Source organism: Lipophrys pholis, assembly GCF_963383615.2.
Source record: "Lipophrys pholis genome assembly, chromosome: 15".
Classification (NCBI taxonomy): Eukaryota; Metazoa; Chordata; class Actinopteri; order Blenniiformes; family Blenniidae; genus Lipophrys; species Lipophrys pholis.
This window is the reverse complement of record NC_137642.1, coordinates 17,368,525-17,388,456: the sequence shown is the minus strand read 5'-3', so window position 1 is coordinate 17,388,456 and position 19,932 is coordinate 17,368,525. Positions and strand designations below refer to the sequence as shown.

The 19,932-nt window shown below is 42.1% G+C and overlaps 1 protein-coding gene across 1 annotated transcript; it reads left to right on the top strand.

Annotated features, from left to right (window-relative positions):
* Window positions 1–449: 449 nt before the first annotated feature.
* On the top strand, window positions 450–19,793 carry heatr5b (HEAT repeat containing 5B; the record flags this gene model as incomplete). The annotated part of the gene is given in 35 exon segments (XM_080481351.1): window positions 450–575; window positions 783–994; window positions 1,843–1,951; window positions 2,329–2,478; window positions 3,413–3,584; window positions 3,666–3,823; window positions 3,921–4,170; window positions 5,996–6,151; window positions 6,245–6,495; window positions 6,588–6,699; window positions 6,780–6,932; window positions 7,035–7,134; window positions 7,216–7,325; window positions 7,409–7,572; window positions 7,737–7,912; window positions 8,072–8,177; window positions 8,277–8,467; window positions 8,691–8,850; window positions 8,954–9,143; window positions 10,220–10,389; window positions 10,484–10,646; window positions 10,649–10,888; window positions 10,982–11,236; window positions 11,917–12,098; window positions 12,184–12,252; window positions 12,904–13,083; window positions 13,166–13,406; window positions 13,762–13,998; window positions 14,229–14,356; window positions 15,939–16,083; window positions 16,310–16,582; window positions 16,820–17,044; window positions 17,142–17,293; window positions 17,702–17,915; window positions 18,652–19,793. Coding segments are annotated over 35 exon segments (6,228 nt in total). The 3' UTR covers window positions 18,960–19,793.
* Window positions 19,794–19,932: the final 139 nt, after the last annotated feature.

Below are 19,932 nucleotides of genomic sequence, written 5' to 3'. Positions count from 1 at the left end.
CTGAACCTGCGTGTCTCATGTAGCCTCCAGTCGCGGGGTGATGACTGAATGAACGACAGAGAGAAATAAAACAAAACACCAGTGAACTGTTCATTTACAGCATTGGGCTTTGTTTTGTTCTGTTTTCTTTTCTTTATTGCAGCGTTGACTAGGTGAGTTAGGGCATTTTAGATTAATGCTTCATTCTTTCCGAAGCCATGTTCTTATAGGTGAAGACATTGCTGATATCGCATTTTCTTATTAAACTGGATCTATTAATCTATCATTCAGTGTCGAATGTTATCTCTATCATCAATAATCTTTTAACTGCTAAATCAGAAGCAAATCACTCCTCAGTACCCATAATGATGATGATGATGATGATGATGATGGACGAACATGAATTTGCAATGTTTAATATCACATTACAGGACCACGGGTGTACAGCAGTTCGTTTGAAGGTCCTCACCATGGAGCTTGCTCACAGTTTGCTGCTCAATGAAGATGCTTTGGCCCAGATCACTGAGGCAAAAAGGCCTGTCTTCATCTTCGAGTGGCTGCGTTTTTTGGATAAAGTGCTTGTGGCTGCAAATAAGGTGACTATTGAGAGTTGCACATTGCTTCACAGAGTGAATACTTTCAGTCGAGCTTTACATCCATTTTCTGCATTCCAATTATCCTCAGTTGAATTGCAAGTCACTTGTGCCCATCCAAGCTGACACTGGGCAAGAGACGGCGTCCTCTTGGATTGGTCACCGTCTCATTTTAGAATTTGGAAACTCAGACTTGTCTTTTGATTGTAGGTGGATGTGAAGGAGAAACAGAAGAAGCTGGTTGAGCAGCTTACAGGACTCATCAGCAGTGCCCCCGGACCACCAACAAGAAAACTTCTGGCCAAAAACCTTGCTACCCTCTACAGCATAGGCGACACTTTCACTGTCTTTCAGACTCTGGATAAGTGCAACGAAATCATCAAAAGCAAGGATGACACACCTGCTTACTTGCCAACGAAACTGTGAGTTCAGATTTAATTGCCAGAAGTGTTTTTGCAGGACTATAGAGTATTTGAATGAAAATAAAAGCTCTTCAGCATTGCTTTTAGAGTTGCGCTCGTATACAGCCGGTCCATCTTGATGGATATTAGTAGTTAAGCCAGATGTTAATCTGCAGATTGACATTTCATGTTTAAATGGGTGGGATTAAGAATACATGAGCAGCTATAATGCCGTATTTCTTCTGGGCTTTGATGGACTCTAAAAGTGGTGAGGGTTAGGGAGGGTTAGGGTTCGCTCGATAGTCAATCATAGTTTTTTTTGGGGGGGGGTACACGTTGGGGTTTGAGACCTACAACCCTGCTATGGTTCTGCTACAGTCCTTTTAGAATTATTGTTTATATAAGACACAGTTAATTTATTTTAAACAAGGGTCTAAATGCACTTTTGTAAAGATGTTTTGTATGTTTTTCAAATGTTTTGCATTTTAATTTCTATATCTTACATACATATGATTAACAACTGTGGTTGGCTATATCTGAAAATGTTTAGTTTTTTTTATTTTTGACACTAAATAACTACTGTTTAGTATATTTGAAAACAAAGTAAATTTTGGATGTTGTGTAAAATTGTTAGGTTTCTTACGTGTTTCATTGTCAAATAATGCTCATGTTTTTCTTTTTGTAAAGTATCAAAAACAGTAAAATACCATGAAAGATTGTATTATTTTCAGTTCATATGGTTATACACTAACCTAAGTGATTTAGAGGAGACTAGTGAATGCTGTCTTAATTAATTAATGTTCCTCTTGATGATTGTTTTGCTTCTTATATTATACATGTAAGGTTATTTGAATATGCTCCTCTTGCAGCGCTGCTGTGGCCTGCGTTGGAGCGTTTTATGAGAGGATGGGCCGGATGCTGGGAAGCTCCTTTCCAGACACTATTAACAATCTTCTGAAGGCATTGAAGAGTGCAGAGGTATGACATTCAAACAAAGATGGCCACCGTTGCACACTCTTACCTTGTACAAAATGTTTCAGTATGAGAAACTGTTGAATCTTTTTTTTTGAATAAATCAAACTGATTGAGCTAAAACTATTTAATGTGGTTATTCACTGTATCAATTTTATAATGAATAACTACACAGTTGATGTACTGTATGTTATATTTTATTTATTAATATTCTGTTGGTGGTTTGATTACAGAACAATGATTAAATTAACAACATGCTGAATAGAAATCTGGCTTTCAATTCACACAATACTGTATATTGTTGAGCAACGAGATGTTTAATGTACAGAAGTTGTTTTGAAATTGATAAATTATTTTTTGTCCTTTTGCTCTTATCAATGTAGTCTCAGGGCAGAGGGGAGATTCTGCTCAGCTTGCAGAAGGTACTGAGCGGACTGGGAGGAGCTGCAGCGTCATGTCACAGAGACATCTACAAGAACGCCCGCTCCCTGCTGACGGACCGGTCAATGGCCGTACGCTGCGCCGTCGCAAAGGTTCGTCTCAGAAATCTGCTCAGTGGGGCCGCGTTAGTTTAAGTTCAGCGCGAACACTGCAGAGGGAAGTTATCAAACAACCACTGCATGACAATTCAGCAGCTTTAATGTTTAATTTATTGATGTCAATCTAAAGATATTTGAGATCATGTTGCTCATGTTTTTCACTTTGTACACTTAAAACTCACATCTTCATTCTTAATTTTATTTTCATCTCATATTTCAATGTTTTGTTTGACTGTTATAGGGTTTTACTCTTTCACTTTGGTTTTATATATGCCATATGTCCATATAGCTTAGGACAAACTGATATTTTATATTCCCTTTTTATATATTGGAATTAAGTTGTTTACTTATCATTTGCCATTTTCCCATCTTTTTCTTGGTTTATTTCTTCAACCTATTTTGGGCGTGTGTTCAACGTTTAATGTAATTTACGTAAAATGTTTGCAATTATTTTATCTTTTAATTTTTGTCAATTATTTGTTAAATGCTTGCATTTTAATGTCTGACAGGCAACATAAATAGTAATGGAATACTATAAGAAAAGAAAAGAGAAAAAAACCCAAAATGAAAAGTAAATGTGAGATCTAAATTTTCTGCTCCCATTCCAAAGATGTGAGGCCCAGATGATTTCTTATGATTATTTAATGGATCGAACATGAAGTTGTGGAAACGGTCAAAGATTACAATTTGCCTGGTTTGTCATTAAATCTCCTGCCTTTATCTCTTGTAAAAGAAAATTTCTTGGTTGAAAAGTTTGAAGTCATGTTTGCTGTATATAAGTTGAATGCACCGTTCTGATTATCCGATTGATTTGTGGAACCTGAGCATTGCAGAGAAGACTCACCTGTATGTCTGTGATGAATCTGAATTTATCTACATGCTTCCTGTTGGTCCTGAGAGTGAGCGCTCTGTCTGTCTTCTCCCTCAGTGTCTGTTGGAGCTGCAGAATGAAGCAGTTTTCATGTGGACCACCGAACTGGAAAACTTGGCCACTTTGTGTTTCAAAGCATTAGAAGGGTCAAACTATGGTGTGCGGGTGGCCGTGGCCAAACTGCTGGGGACGGTCATGGCCACGGCCCTGATGCCCAAACAAGCAGCCGGTAGGTGAAGTGACGGTAGTTTGTTTCTCTCCGTAGTTAATTATTTTGTCCCTGATAGTCTCGCTCCTTGTTTCTTTACAGTGATGCGGCAGAATATAAAACGAGCGACTCTGGAGGAGGTGCTGGAGCTCATGGCCACGGGCTTTCTACGAGGCGGCTCTGGCTTCCTGAAAAGCGGTGGAGAGATGTTGAAGGGGGGAGGCTCTGTCAGCAGGGAGGTGCGAGTGGGTGTCACACAGGTGAGGCGCATTCTCAGACACGATCGACATTGTAGCCTGTGTTTGTTGTCATTCGTCCGTTGTTTTCATTCCTGCATAAATCCATTCTTCTCTTCAGGCTTACGTCGTGTTCGTCACAACACTTGGCGGTCAGTGGCTGGAGCGCAACTTCGCCACGTTCCTCTCCCACGTCTTGGACCTGGTGTCTCACCCACGAGCCACACAGACGCACGTTGAGGCCGTGTACTCGCGGCGCTGTGTGTCTTTCATGCTGCGTGCCACTCTCGGCGGCTTACTTGGGGAGAAAGCGCAAATTGCGGCCGGCAAAGAAATCTGCCAGGCCATCAGCAAGCAAATGAGGGCTGTGGGTAAGGAGGATGGGGGGGAAATATCACGGTTCAGAGCACTACAGAGTAAGTACTCATCCATTATTATCACCTTTAATTCACCCTCCATGTGGTTGCTTATATTCTTGCATGGCTTGTGCTTGACTTGTGTAGAGAGTTGGCTTTTCTTTTGTCTAAGTTGCATGCAGCGATGGGTTTCCTATTTTTTTTTTTTTTGCTTTCCTTCACGCTTTCTGCCTCCTGGATCAGTCCCCTTTTTATTTACACCTTTTAACCCCCGAGCACTATCATTACTACGTCGGTAACGTTACCCATTGCGAGATTAGCATGTGAATTACTCATGCTTGCATTATCGCATGGGCTTCATGATGTTTTGACTTTGAAGGACATTCTGTTATTGCCTTATAATCCCTAAAGAGCAGATAACACAACTTTTCTGGCTACTTGCATCTGGCTTACACCGGCAGAAAAGCTGCATGTGCTAATAAATTCTGAGATACATCATACAGAGAAGTTATTTTCACCCTTTGTAAAACGGGACATAATATTTGCACGTGTGCTCCAAATTTCTTTTTTTTAATATTTTATTTTTTTGCATTACACCATCACATCTATTATTTTACAATCATTTCTCACTCAAAAAGGATGATCTTACTCTGATTTGCTTTGCAACCTACAGATATAAACCACATCTATACGACAATCTCTCTTTTTTTTTTTTTTTTTGTCTTTTTCAAGCCAATTTTGAAAAGATGTTAAAGGCGTCCCTCACAACGTGATCCCGGGGCTCTTTAGTGTTCACTCTGTGCTTTGTGTAGCTTTTCCAAACAGCTGGATCTGTGAGACTTCTTGAAATGAGACTTTGATAAATGTCACTGCTTTAATGTTACTCGGGATGAAATGTCACCTGGAGCCACGGAGGAAGTGGGACCTCCTAGTGTTTATCAGTTTCTCTTCTCTTCAGCTGAATCCATGTGTGAAGATCAAATTGAAGCACAGTTCAAGAAGCAGCTGCACTTTTCCTGAAGTCACATGATTGACTTTTTCCTTTCATTCAATCAGCTTTCACTGCTGCCTATTTAGAGCTCAGAGGATAGCCATACTTCAGAAATATTATTGTTTGTATTTGTCACTTTTGTCCTTTTATTCCATCTGCGACCACTGTTCTGTTTTAGAACTTTATTTTATTAAAGAAAAATCCTCAGAGCTCTAAAGTTTGGCAACGCAACTGTGACCTTTTATATTTTGAATTAGTTATCCAGTAGTCACAGCTCTTTAAAGACAGATTCATGGCAGCATTGTGTGGCCTAATGTGGCATTGTAGAGTTCATATTTTAGGACCAGATCGTTTCAACATTAACATTCATCCATTTTGATATTGAATGTTGTGGGAGGGGAACCGACCCCAGCTTATGTGGGTAAAATGTAGGATACACCCTGCATTGACTCTCAGGTCATAACATGGCAAATATGAATAGACAACCACACACTCATTTACTTGTTTACACAGACCAATTCAACAGATGGAAATCTCTTTGGGCTGTAGGAGAACATGAAATTACACACAGAAAGGCTCCCTGAACCCTGAAACTCACCGGGGAATATTCTATCATTTGAACAGTGGAGGGGAAAAAAAAATCCCTCCAAAAGACTATTGATTTCAGGCCACTTTATCCATCAGTGCTGCACACATTCTGAAGTAGTAACTATTTAAATACTGCTGGATTTTAATTGTGTGAAATGTAGTAATCGGCCAGAAATGGATTACTGTCTTAAACATTTCTACGAACAAATCCTTCGTCATTTTTTTTTTTCTCTCTCCTATTTTGCTTTTTTTCCTCCCCAGAGGCTGTAGTGAATGACATCAGTGGAGAAAACAAGGTGGGGGCAGCTGATGTCTCCGCCAGCCAGCACGTTATGGTGTGTGCTCTAAAAGAGTTGGGCAGTTTAGTCCAGAGTTTGAGTGCCACAGCTTCACCACTCATCCAGGAACCATCTATAGGTGAGACGCACACAATTCAAAAGCACAAGTTAACTTTTCTTTTGTCAGTATATACATCAAAAGTTTACATTTATTCCACATCCTCCGCTCCAGGCCTTCTCGACACTGTGACCTCAGTGCTGCTGCACCCGAGCATGGCGGCGCGTTTGGCGGCAGCGTGGTGTCTGCGCTGTGTCGCGGTGGCACTGCCCTATCAGTTGACCCCATTGCTGGACCGCTGTGCCGAGAGAATCAACAATCTGAAGAGTTCACCCGAGGCCGTGAGCGGCTACAGCTTTGCAATGGCTGCTCTGCTGGGAGGCGTACACCAGTGCCCCCTCGGCATCCCTCACTCCAAGGGCAAGGTGTGTAGCTTCTCACCATAACCGTGTTTTTTTTGTTGAGGCAACGACTTCCTGTTCTAAGGACTGAATCGTCTGTGTTTCCCTCCATGTAGTTGGTGGTGAGTATAGCTGAAGATCTCCTGCGGACAGCAGCTCAGAACAGTCGTCTCTCTCTCCAGCGGACCCAGGCTGGATGGCTGCTGCTGGGAGCCCTCATGACTTTGGGTAAATGTCCCAGACACTGTGTAGTTCTTGTCAGAAACCCGCTCTTCGTCTTCACCTCACTGTGTTGTCCTGTGTGGCAGGCCCCTCGCTTGTGCGTTATCATCTCCCCAAAATGCTGCTGCTGTGGAGGAATGTGTTTCCTCGCTCGCAAAAGGAGCTGGAGGCAGAAAAGGCCAGAGGAGACGCCTTCACCTGGCAGGTCACCCTGGAGGGCCGAGCTGGAGCGCTCTGTGGTAAACAAACGCAGCTGCCACTTGTTTCAGAAGATGTTCTCGAATGTCGGGGAAACAAACATCTGACCAGCACTGGTTTTTACATGCTCCTTTCTTCTTTAGCTATGCGTAGTTTTGTGGCACACTGTCCTGAGCTTCTCACCGAAGATGTAATCCGCAGACTGATGACACCTATCGAGTGTGCAATGACCATGATGTCACAGTGAGTGTGACGCTTAAATAAACTGTTGCTCGTTCAGTTTTCCCCATTTTTGTTTGTTAAAACACTTCAAATATCTCTTAGTGTTCCTGCAATCATTAAGGTCCACGGTGCTCATCTGAAAGCCAGTGCAGCCATGGTGAGGCTGAGGTTGTACGACATTTTGGCCCTTTTGCCTCCCAAGACTTATGAAGGTAACCGTCACTTCCACATTGTGATTCACAGGTGTTTGGTTATTTACTAAATATGTTTAAACATTTGTAATTGTCTTGCACAGGCAGCTTCAATGCTCTCCTGAGGGAGCTGGTGGCAGAGTTTACATTGACTGACAACTCGGCCAACACCACCACCTCACTGCTGCGTTCTCTATGTCACTATGATGACAGTGTGCTCATGGGCTCCTGGCTACAAGAGACTGACCACAAGTCCATAGAGGATCAGGTTAGTTAATATCTATGATTTGAAAAATATCACAATGATAATGATGAATAATCTCACAAAAGATCAGTTGAATTTGAATGTTTCACATTTCACAGCAGGAAATATTCCTCTTGTGATGTTGTTAATGTAGTCATTAGTCTTACTGAATCACGTTTGCTGAACAGTTGCAGCCCAACAGTGCATCGGGCAGTGGAGCTCTGGAACATGATCCCTCCTCAATCTACCTGCGTGTCCCTGTTGGGGAGGCCATTCCCGGGCCTCTTCCTCTGGGTGTGTCTGTTATCGATGCTTCAGTGGCTCTGTTCGGTGTTGTTTTCCCTCATGTGTCCTTCAAACACAGGCAAGCTGTTTGGTTGCTCTTCCAAAAATTGTCATCAAAAAATATTCCGTTTTTGTTGTTTAAAAAAAGTTTTGATTTTTTGAATGTATTTATTAAGCGTTGCATTGTTTCAGTATTCTTTTTGGTATGTTTATTTGACTCCCTTTGTGTGTGTTTCAGGCTCCAGATGCTTGACCACTTTGCAGAGTGCATAAAGCAGGCCAAAGGTGTTCGACAACAGGCAGTACAGCTGAACATCTTCACTGCAGTTCTGAGTGCCCTCAAGGTAATAGAATGTACAGGATATCCCTTGAAGGCGGTGTCATATTTAATTGTTGGGATTATTCATAACCATTAAAAACAATGTGCCTTTTCTTAACTGAAGGGCTTGGCTGAGAACAAGAGCACTCTGGGCCCTGAGGAGGTGCGGAAGTCAGCCCTGGCTTTAGTGATGGGGGCTTTGGACAATCCTAATCCCATCCTGCGCTGTGCTGCTGGCGAGGCTTTGGGCAGGATGGCACAGGTGGTAGGAGAGGCTACATTCATCGCCAGGATGGCACAGACCAGCTTTGACAAGTAATTTTGTCTTATTTACGTGATCTGTGCATTTCTTTTTCTCGTTTTCTGTGTTTATTTTTTATGCCAACAATGGCAATGAAACGAGTCGTAGAATAAAGCTGAATCGGCATTTTACTGGAAGAAAAATATCTTTAGGCGATAAGACCTTCAGGTTTTTTTCCATTTGTCCTGAGATGATTTTCTTTAACTTGTATCACGTGGTTCATATATGCTTTTACAGACTGAAGTCTGCTCGTGATGTGGTTTCAAGGACGGGCCATTCACTGGCTCTTGGCTGTCTGCATCGATATGTTGGAGGAATTGGCTCTGGTCAGCATTTAAAGACCAGTGTCAGCATCCTGTTGGCTCTTGCCCAGGATGGCTCTTCTCATGAGGTCCAGGTACAGTAAATTACTCAGGAGGAAAGGATTGACAAAATGTTCTCACTTGAGATTTGACGTTATGATTATGAAATCTTGATTTTTCTTTTTCCCCTTTAACCAGACCTGGGCTCTGCACTCCCTCGCTCTGATTGTGGATTCTAGTGGTCCCATGTACAGAGGCTATGTGGAGCCAACATTGTCCTTGGTACTGACCCTGCTCCTCACAGTTCCCCCATCTCACACTGAAGTGCACCAGTGTTTGGGCCGCTGCCTCGGGGCTCTCATCACCACTGTGGGACCAGAGTTGCAAGGTAACAGGAGCAGAAACTAAATTACAAACCTCCATTTGAAAATGTGACACTGTCTTTAAAGGAGCATTATGTAAGATATGAGTTATGTCTATGTTACACATTTGCTGGCAGATTGATGCACTTTTGTGGCAGTATGCTCTTTACCTGGCTTTTACAGGTTTGGCTCTCCTTGGTTTGTAGTTGCAGTGCTCCAGGTTAAGTTGTTTTTCACACAATGTTTTCTGGTGAAAACGGCAAACTTTTGTTGAATTTGTTTTTTTTGGTTTATACAACAGAGTCACTGAAAAGCAAGCTTTTTTGAGAACAGGTTACAGAGAGCAACATTTTGGGAGAAAACTCCAGTCGTTAGTGCACACGTTAGTAGATTGGCAATAACAGTGGAATACAGTGTGTTTGTGCTGCTCACTCTTTTGAATTTAACAGTATTTCTCCAATAGAGTGTACATTTACTACACCATCTGGAGACACATTCCATACATACAGCAGATAGTATGAGTGGGTCAGAAAGGCATCAGACCGTTTAAAGGCACTTCATTTTTTACAGTGTTCTGTTCTCTGTGCATGCTTGGATGATTGTATTATAACAATTACCCCACCCATGAGTGGCGTGACATGAAAACTGTAATATTTTTCGTGTTCCGGATGTTTCAATCTGCTCGTGTTGAACCAAGAGCTTCAGTTTATGTTTTGTTACGTATTCCTCTTGCTACTTCTTTGAGTGGATCAATACACCGTCTTGTAGCACAGTCTTGTACTGCAGTACGAAGTGGGAGCAGGGGCAGGCTGTAAACCATGCTGATTTTAGTAGCTAGACCAAGAGCACAGGACCAAAATGTTTTTGAGACGTTGCATAATTTGCATGTGGGTATATTATTTCGGATCAACAACAAATATAGGTCATATTGCACCATACGATGTACTATTTCTTAGCCAGCAGGTGGCAGTGTAATCAATTATATTTCATTGCACGCTATGGATGCACTTTGGGAAACCTGCAGTGTTGCCTCTAGAGGCTCCATGTGTTGTTTTCTGGGTCTGTATTTTTTTAATTTGTATGACTTTTTCTTTCTTTTAAGGCAATGGAGCCACAATCTCCACCATCCGCTCATCCTGCCTGGTTGGCTGTGCCATAATGCAGGACCATTCTGATTCACTCGTGCAGGCTGCTGCCATCTCATGTTTGCAGCAACTGCACATGTTCGCTCCACGCCATGTCAACCTGTCCAGCCTGGTGCCCTGCCTCTGTGTAAGCCACAGCTCTGACACACCACATGTAGAGAAGTTGATAGTTGTTACAATCGCAGTCATGATTTTCCCCCCTTATGCTGGTTCTCCCACAGGTGCACCTATGTAGCTCACACCTGTTGCTGCGTCGTGCAGCGGTGGCCTGTCTGAGACAGCTTGCTCAGAGAGAAGCTGCAGAAGTCTGTGAATATGCCATGAGCCTGGCGAAGAGAGCAGGAGACAGCAAGGACACCACAATCAGTGAGAACAAATTTCAGGTCTAACCGGAGCATTCTGTGAGTTACTGTGGCGCCACGTCGTTGAGTGTGTTCTCGGTTTAGAATTGAACATCACGGAAACGGGCCTGGAGGGTGTTCTGTTTGGCATGCTGGATCGAGAGACAGACAGGAAGCTTTGTTCTGACATTCATGACACACTTGGCCACATGCTGTCATCTCTTGCTGTCGAGAAACTTTCTCACTGGCTGAAACTCTGCAAAGATGTCCTTGCAGCCACTACAGGTGAATAAAAAAAAACCAACTACCTAACAACAACAACCTGAATCTTTTCTTTTGAGATTTGGTTTCACAAAATGTGCCTTTCTCCTCTTTTAGATGTAGGAGGAGCCGTTACATTTGAGGTGGAAAAAGACGAGGAGGACTCTGAGAAAAAAGATGAGATGGACGATGACACCATGTTTACTGGCCTGGGCGATGATGACAAGTCTAAACCCTCTGTGGCTCCACGCTGGGTGACGCGGGTGTTTGCCGCAGACTGCTTGTGCCGTATTATCCTGCTGTGTGAGCATGCAGATAAAGCACACTTTGACTTGGCATCGGCTCGCTCTGCGCAGGCCAAGAACCCCAAAGGTACAATTTATCATGCTGAGAGACTACCGGAGACTAGCTCAGTGCTCACTTAAAAAACTGTGATTGACTTATGTGACTCTTTTATACATTATGTCTCCTCTTGCTGGATTGGTATCAGTTCTTAAAACAGTGAGATATACTCACACATACAAATATAATTTGTACGGTAAGATGGAAGAACACTGCACATGAGTCATCAAAGAGCAAGGACATGTTTTTGTGAATCAAAGAGGCAGTGTTCTTACATGATTCTCTAAAATGTGGAATGAGGAAGAGTGCCGTTTGCAGCTCGTAAATCAGCAAGGCTAAATTGTGGATGGTTTGTGTGTGTGACAGTTTTTTCAACTTTTCAACTAATCCCTTAGAAGGTACGCTTCAGCTCGAACTCAAATACTTCTGAGCCGGGTGTTTTTAATTCTCTGCAAGCTGACAGAAATTGGTACTCCTGATTTAACCATTGAAGGTGTAAAAAAAAAACCCAAATGCATTCATTAGGCAGTTCTTGTAGCTTCTAACATCCCATTAGCAAAGGTTTTATAAAATTTACTATTATCTGACTGATTAAATTAATACAAAATGTGCCACATGTATTGGATTGTATTATTTGATTTATTATTGCTATTCATAGTGTTTAGAGGTTTTACATCCTTACTCAGTGTTCATTGTTTTTGCATATGCAGGTGATCTGTTGGTGCTCCACTTATCCGACCTCATCCGCATGGCGTTCATGGCAGCCACAGATCACAGTAACCAGCTGAGGATGGCTGGCCTGCAGGCCCTGGAGGACATCATTAAAAAGTTTGCATCTGTACCCGAGCCGGAGTTTCCAGGGCACGTTATTCTGGAGCAATATCAGGCCAATGTGAGTTATTCCAAGAGTTAGAAATTAATGATGATTTGAATCATATGAAGTCAAGTAAAAATTCATGGAACTTGTGTATGTTTAGGTTGGAGCCGCACTCAGACCTGCATTCTCGCTTGATACACCATCTGACATAACAGCCAAAGCATGCCAGGTAAGACACAGTGAATGGGTTGGGTCTGTTATCATTTTGCTGTGCATTCCGGTTTGAGGTGTGTACCAAAGAAACGCTGCAATGTTCACATCATACAGCAGCCAGCTCTGTTTTTGTTACTTTTTTGGATCACACAGATTTCTTTGCAACGATAGTCATAACCCCTTAGATCCAAGCAGTTTCTCTGATTTGGTTTGACGCTCTTTGACCTATTAGACTAACAAAGAGTGTGCGAGAGGGAAAATTGTTTTATTGTCCCATTTCTGGAAAGAAATCGTTTTGAAAACACAGATAGGGGTTCAGTCATTTCATAAAAAGGATTTTCTGTATGATAATAGAAAGATAATAGAAAAAAGATATGTAAAATGTAGCTTGTGTAAGTGAAGCTTGTAGGGCACAGCCATGCTAACCTGCTCCATACATTTGCATTGTAAAACCTTTACAGCTTTATTCAAAGAGGCTTCTGTTCTCTGCTGTCTGACACTCTGTTAGCAGTTCTCTGAAGAGATGCAATGTTATAAATATGAGTAGCACTAACATGCTACTCTTTTATTTTCAAGATGGATCTTTGGCTTCCCCACCCCTCTAACGGAGTGGCTTGTAAGCCTTTGTTGCTTTGTTGTCCAACACGGATTTTAAAAATGTTCACAGGTGTGCAGTACGTGGATCGGTAGTGGCGTAGTCAGTGACCTCAATGACCTGCGACGAGTCCATAATCTTCTCGTGTCATCGCTGGATAAGGTGCAGGCTGGGAAGGGTTCATCCAGCCAGCTCTACAGTGAGAGTGCCACGACGATGGAGAAACTGGCTGTGCTGAAAGCCTGGGCAGAGGTTAGAATGAAGTCCAACCAAGTAGTGTCTCATCTAGTGTACGACACACGAGGATACAAGAGATCCTAACTTTCTTTCTCAGGTGTACGTGGTGGCAATGAAAATCAAGAAAGAGGCCGAATCTAAGCCCGCCAAACCAGTCAGAAATGTAGACGATGACGAGGACGAGGAGGATCTCAACGCCGGCGTTCTTCCACCCGACAGCCTCATCACTTTGGTGCAACCAGAGCTGCCCTCGCTGAGCCGCCTGTGGCTGGCCATGCTGCGAGACTACGCTCTCCTCACTCTACCGGCTGAGTTCTCCAGTCAGCTCCCAGCTGATGGTATGACACAGCTTATGGTCTGCCAGGAAATCACTTTCCCCTCTTTGTTTTATGTTTGGTCAGTTTCACTTATTTATGGAGTAGAGTTTGAGTCTTTTTGAGATTATATCGTTGAGACGGCATGGTTAGACATGATTTTGTACCTTCGTTGTGATTATGACTATTTTAAATTAAAATACTGCTCAATAAGTACTTCCATTAGATATTCAAGCATATTGCTGACAATATATACATATATATATTTGCTAAAAGTCCTTTTTAGATTATGTTGATTGTAATATAAATTTATATGGACAATAAATTGTGATAAATTAAAGTAACTTTTCCCCTGATGTGAATTTGTTTTTCTTTTTAGGTGGAGCATTTTACACCCCAGAGACTATAGACACAGCGAGGCTTCATTATCGCGGCTCCTGGGCCCCTGTCCTGCATGCAGTGGCCTTGTGGCTGAACAGCACTGGGTTTGGAGCAGGTGAAGAGCGAGAGGACGTCACGCCAGCTCTCTCCAAGGCCGTCGTCCTCCCTCAGGGAGGCTTATCCACAACAAAGACCTTTGAGGAGTCTGTCAAAGACCGGATGCATCTAATTTTAGGTAAAGAAACGCCCTCATCACTGTTGGAATAAAGCATTTATTGGATAGTCTGTTTTTGCCAGTAAACAGAAGCCTGACTTTAAAAAAAAAAAAAAAAAAAAAAAGAAAGAAAAATATCTTCTTATTTACCCTTTTAATGTCACCTCACATCCGCCATTTGAGACAGAGTACGTTCATTCTCCTTAAAAAAGAAATTCACTCTAAGTGCATTTTTGTGTTTTGTCTCTCAGGTGTCAGTATAGAGTTTCTCTGCTTCCCCCGACCTGAGGAGCCCATTGAGCATGTGATGTCCTGCCTGCAGGCCCTGTGCACCTTGCTCGATTCCCCCTGTGCCAAGACCCATATTGCAGAAGACCAGGTAAGAACAGAGGACACGAATTATACAGGAGAAACATTGTAAAAGATTTACAGTATGTTTTGAGTGTGGAATTTTTTTATATTAACATTTAATGTGTAGAAGCAAACAATTGGATTATCATGCAAAAGTAACATTTTCTCGTTGTATAATTCTGAGAAACACATAGTTTACATTTAACTCCCATAAACTGACATATTTCAAGCCTTTTTTTTTTTTTTTGGTTCTGATTGAGAAATACTGGGATATATTAGAATTTTTTTAAATGCTCATACGCCAATCTTAAACAAGACAAGTTGAAAATGAGACAAACTTATGAAAGGCTTGTTCATTAATTTATCAGATACTTGTTTGTTTGTTTTTTTCAATATAAATCTCACCTACAATGTGCTGCGACATGAAGGCGATCAGTCTGTGGAGCTGCCGGGGTGTTACGGACACCCTGGTTGCTTTGACGGCAGCCTTTAGCTTGTCTCTGTTATAAAGTGTGGAGTCTCCTATTTCCTCTGGACAATATCCCAGAGATTCTCTTCAGGTCATGTGAGTTGCTACGGCCAGTCAAGCCCAATATTACTAGTTCTGATTAGTTTTGGCACCGTGGAGAGGTGTAACGTGATGCAGGTACAGGAAGTGTATCAGCAGACTGAAGCATTTAATGCACTTAAAATCTTTCCTGTCGAAGCTCCAGTCATTAAATCTGCATTGATGCAGCATTCTGACACTATTTACAACGGAGTCAAGATCGAAAGTGAATGTCCTCTGGAAAACTGTCAAGTCAGTGATTTTGTTGTGATTGTAAACGGGACCCGACCCAGAGATTCATGACGTTTCCACTCTGTAGATGGCGATTTATGCAAAGTTGATGTGAGATATTGTAGTATTATGAGATGTTTCTTTAATTCTTGTTTAATTATCAACGTTAACATTAGACATTTAATTTTACATTGAATTATATTGAATGCCTGTAACGCACATTTTCACTTCCTTAAATATCTGACATTTGCCTGACTTTTTAGAAATTATATTCTAATTCTTAGAAATGTGTGTAAAAGATCAGAATTTATTTTGATGCTGATATGTGCTCATAGTATTATTATGCTGTATTAGTTGTAGGTTAGGTTGAAGTAACATTGCACGACATAAATACATGTCGATACATTGGAAGGTGATGAGTATGCAATTTTTTTTATCTGCTCCGTTATGTGTCAAAGCAAGATCAGTATTCAGTCTCTGCTTCAGTTTTTAATTCAAACACTTTTGTTAAACACTGTAATAATGTGTGAAAATGATGTTTGCTTTAAAATTCTTCTTGTCTACAGTGTTAATATTACTGCAGGGTCACAACATTTAACACAATGCATGAAAACAGGTTTTTGTTTTTTAATCTTCATTGTTCATTATTCTCAAGTGATGTATTCACAACAAAAGGCTATGAGGTATTTTGTGGTGGTCAGTCCTGCTCTTTGAATCTGTTAGAAGCCAGAATACATGTGTAAAGCAGATCAATTGCTTGATTGCACACAGTTAATAGATATCAGTGTTTACAGGCTACAGTTTTAATGTCATTGATGTTTTTCTGTTGTAGCTGCTGGCAGTGGAGCTCCTGAACGTGCTCCACAGGCTGCTTCTGACCCGGGATCCCCCTGCTGTCCAGCTCCAGGTCACTGCTGTGGTACAGGAAACCATCAAAGCTGCACAGGACCATATGCAGCAACAGAGGACCAACAAGGGTCAGGAACACTACCGACGCATTTACTTTGTTTTGAACAGTGATGGAACAACAGCTTTAAATATTATTAAGTTTGTTAAAATGTCTCTCAAAGAGTTTGAATCAGGTCAAATGGGCTTTGTCTTCATCGGTTCATGCTAAATGTATGGATTTAGAATGTAGGTAAATAGGTAATTTAATTTTTTAGATATACTATGATTAAATTAGGTCACTGTTATTTTGCTCAGGCAAAGAGGAAGAGGAGGAGAAAGCCTCTCAGGCCGCACTCGGGGAAGGAGGAGACACCGGGGAGCTCGTCCCCGGCAAGTCTCTGGTGTTTGCAGCCATGGAGCTGCTCGTCTTCATCCTGGTCCGTCACTTACCGCAGCTTAATACACGTGTGAAGGAGTCACCCAGCCATGTGCCGCTGAGGCCTCAGCGGCTACCCGAAGAAAGCGCACGCCTGGTGGCAAACACAGTTTCCATCCTGGCAGAGCTGCCCTCGCTCTGCTCCCCCGCCGGTGAGGCCCGAGGCAAACTGCAGCAACACATTACAGCCGGTGCAAAATATGAGAGGGAAACACACAAAGGCAAACCTTGACAATGACCCCACACACTGGTAATAAGACTCTGTTTGAATGTTTATGACATTTGGGATTAAGCCTGCTTGGCCTCGTTTGTCCAGGTGTGTGTATTAATAAAACTTTTTTACCTTCACATTGCTGCCCATTTCTCACAGTTTCTTTTTGCTTTATTAGGAAGCATGACCATCCTACCTACGGTGCTCTTTCTGATCACCGGGGTTCTGAGGGAAACTGCAATAAAGACTCCTGACAGCTCTGTACCAGTGCCAGTATCGGCTGCCCTGCAGGGCATCAAGACCATAATCACCTCCCCCATGGCCCGGGTGGAGAGCATGCACACGCAGTGGAGTGATCTTGTGAGAAGCAGCCTTGCATCTGTACTCGAGTACTCTCAGCCAGGTAAGCAAAGGATGCCCGGATATTGGACTACTGACCTCTGCTTATGGTGCACAGACACAAAGAAAGCATGTGACAGCATTTATTATGTCCACTTCAGATGAGTCCAGGCCTGACATGGACGAAGTCAGTATGTTGACGGCGATCACACTCTTCCTGCTGTCAGCTAGCGGTGAGCTTGTCGGAGTGACGGTGCTGCAGAAGGGCTGCATAGAGCGATTCCAAAACGCCCTCAACTCCAGCGATCCCGGGGTGAGGCCTCAGTACACCAACACGAATAAAACAATAATCTTTAACAGGCTTACTGCTGTTTGACATGCGTGTTTGTCATTACCATAAATAATCGACTGATTGTGGTTGCTATGAAATTTAAAAGTACCCGGAAGCAGAGAAATGACATCTAAAGTGCGACAGTCCAATAACACAGGATCCGCCAGCTCGTCACTGCATTTGTGACATGCAGTCAAAAACACACACTAATATTGAATCACTGCCAGATTGAAAGTCCTCTTGATAAAAGGGGACAGAAGCAAACACTCATTTGAAAAATCTATCCAGTCATAACAGGGTGTCTGATTACTAATAAAAAGTTGAATGGAGCTACTGTGTGTGTGTGTATATGCAGCTCACTTGAGTTAGAATTTCATTCTTGTTCCACAGCTTCAGGCCCGGTGTTACCAGCTGCTGCTGTCAGTGTTTCAACACTCCAGCCGTGCGCTCTCCACTCCATACATTCACGCTCTGGCTCCACCCATGGTGGAGAAGCTGAAGTCTGTGGAGCGCAGTCGGCCCGGGACCGCCGCTGAGCTGCAGGCAGTGAAAGAGGGCATCAGGGTCCTGGAGAATCTGGTCAGCATGGGCGAAGAGCAGAATAGTGAGTGTGTCTCTGCTTAATGGACCACTAAAGGCCCATATTTGTTCCATTAAAGTGTTTAGCTCAGTTAAAGTACCTCTCTTAAAGTATTTAGCTCCGTGCTTTTGGATGTGTGCCGTCAAAGATCAGAGCACTGAAGCACTAAATGCTAAGTTTAGAAACCCTGCACTGTTTTACTGTCAATTCCTGTATTGATTACAACGTTGGACGATATTTCACAGGATGTGCCAAATTAGTTTCTAAGAATGTTGTGTGTGTGTAAACATGCACGGGTAAAGTTTTTGGATTTTTCAGAGATTTGCAGTGCAGCTTGGTTTGCACAAGATGCGTCTTGAACTTGCATTTATCATGTTTAAAGCAGCAACTGATGATCGTATTGAAGAGAATTGTTGTTCCTCGTTATTTTGCTTTAAAAAGGACCTTGAACTTTGTGATTATCAGAACAGTGCCCAGTTGAATGATATTTAATTAATAATTTCTATTTGATCTGTGTTAAGCCTGGATTTCTTTGTCGATGTTACGCAGAATAAATTTATCAGTGCCAACAGTGCCTTGTATGAAGGCAGAGAGTTTATTATATTCTTTCTATGTTCTGTGTCTCATCTCTGGTCATGATGCAGTTGATTTGCTTCGTTCTGAAACACGTGCATTAATGAAACAAAGTGGCCTGATCATCCAGAGAGTTATCCGTCGTGCGTTTCTCATATATTCTTTCTTTCTTTTCTGTGTTCCATAGAGGTGCAGTTGCTGGCTCTTCTCGTACCAACTCTTGTCTCGTATCTTCTGGATGAAAACGCCATCGCCTCTGCTCCCCAAGTCTCCAAAGGCCTGCATGAGTTTGCCCTTCAGAACTTGATGCGAATCGGCCCCCTCTATCCAGCTGCCTTCAAGACAGTAATTGGTGCAGCACCTGAGCTTAAAACGCGTTTGGAATCAGCCATTCGAGCCAATCAGGCCAGCAGCAAGGCCAAAGCTGCAGCCCGACTGGCTCAGCCCACTGTACAAGCCGCACCAACCATTAAACTCAAGACCAGCTTCTTCTAAACTCTCCTGAAGTGCACTGTAAGCCGTCACAACCTGCTCTAAAGTCTTTGTGCTGTTTTCTGTTACCAGTGTCCCACATGAAGTGTCTGTATCAATGACAGTTTCTTAAATGTATTTATTTATTCTGTGTCTCGTCTTTATTTTAACGGATGGGTTTCTTCTTCAAGTCGAGAAGGAAAGTTATGTAAATATCGTCACAAAGCATCTTGAATGTTCACTTACTTTTAAAAAGCTTGCTTTAATATCAGTAGAAAGTATTGATAATGTGAATGTATCATAATCGACTTTATGCACAAGAACGTAATTAGCATTTTAATTTCAGGTCATCAACCCCGCACTATCAGAAAAGTTTGTTTGCTGTGCCATTCTCTATGTAATTTAGCATCAACTTGAGCATGGTTAATATATTCTTTATGTTCTACTTACGCATGTCTCCATAATGATGCTCATTTGGTGTGGGGGCCTCCAGGTCCAATGATTAGCATCAACAGATGTTTATTTCCTTACTTTCTTTGTTGTGTTTTGCTTAGAAATCATGTTGGATGTATTCCTGCTTCGCATTCCGGAACAAAAACTGAAAAATTACTTTTCATCTTTCTTTTTTTTTTCTTAACAGGAATATTATTTTAGTTGTCACAGATGATACATTTTATTGCATTTCTGACGGTGTGGGTTTCCATACTCATGATGCTGGAATTTTTTTTTTTTTCGTGTTTGCTTCATATCACAGATGCTGTTTTGCATTTTAATTGATTTTGTTGCCATTTAATTGGCAGATTTAAAATGAAATCATCCACCTTTATTATTTCTAAATGTGAATAAAGTTGCCTTGACCTCCCGAGATTTTTTTTATGCCATTTGTACTATATGTTTTTATGCAATAGTTGAATCGGATTTTGTGTTTATTGAACGTTGTATCGGGCGGTCCAGGTAACTGAAACGAACGTCCCACAGTGAACGTGCTGTGGGCGTG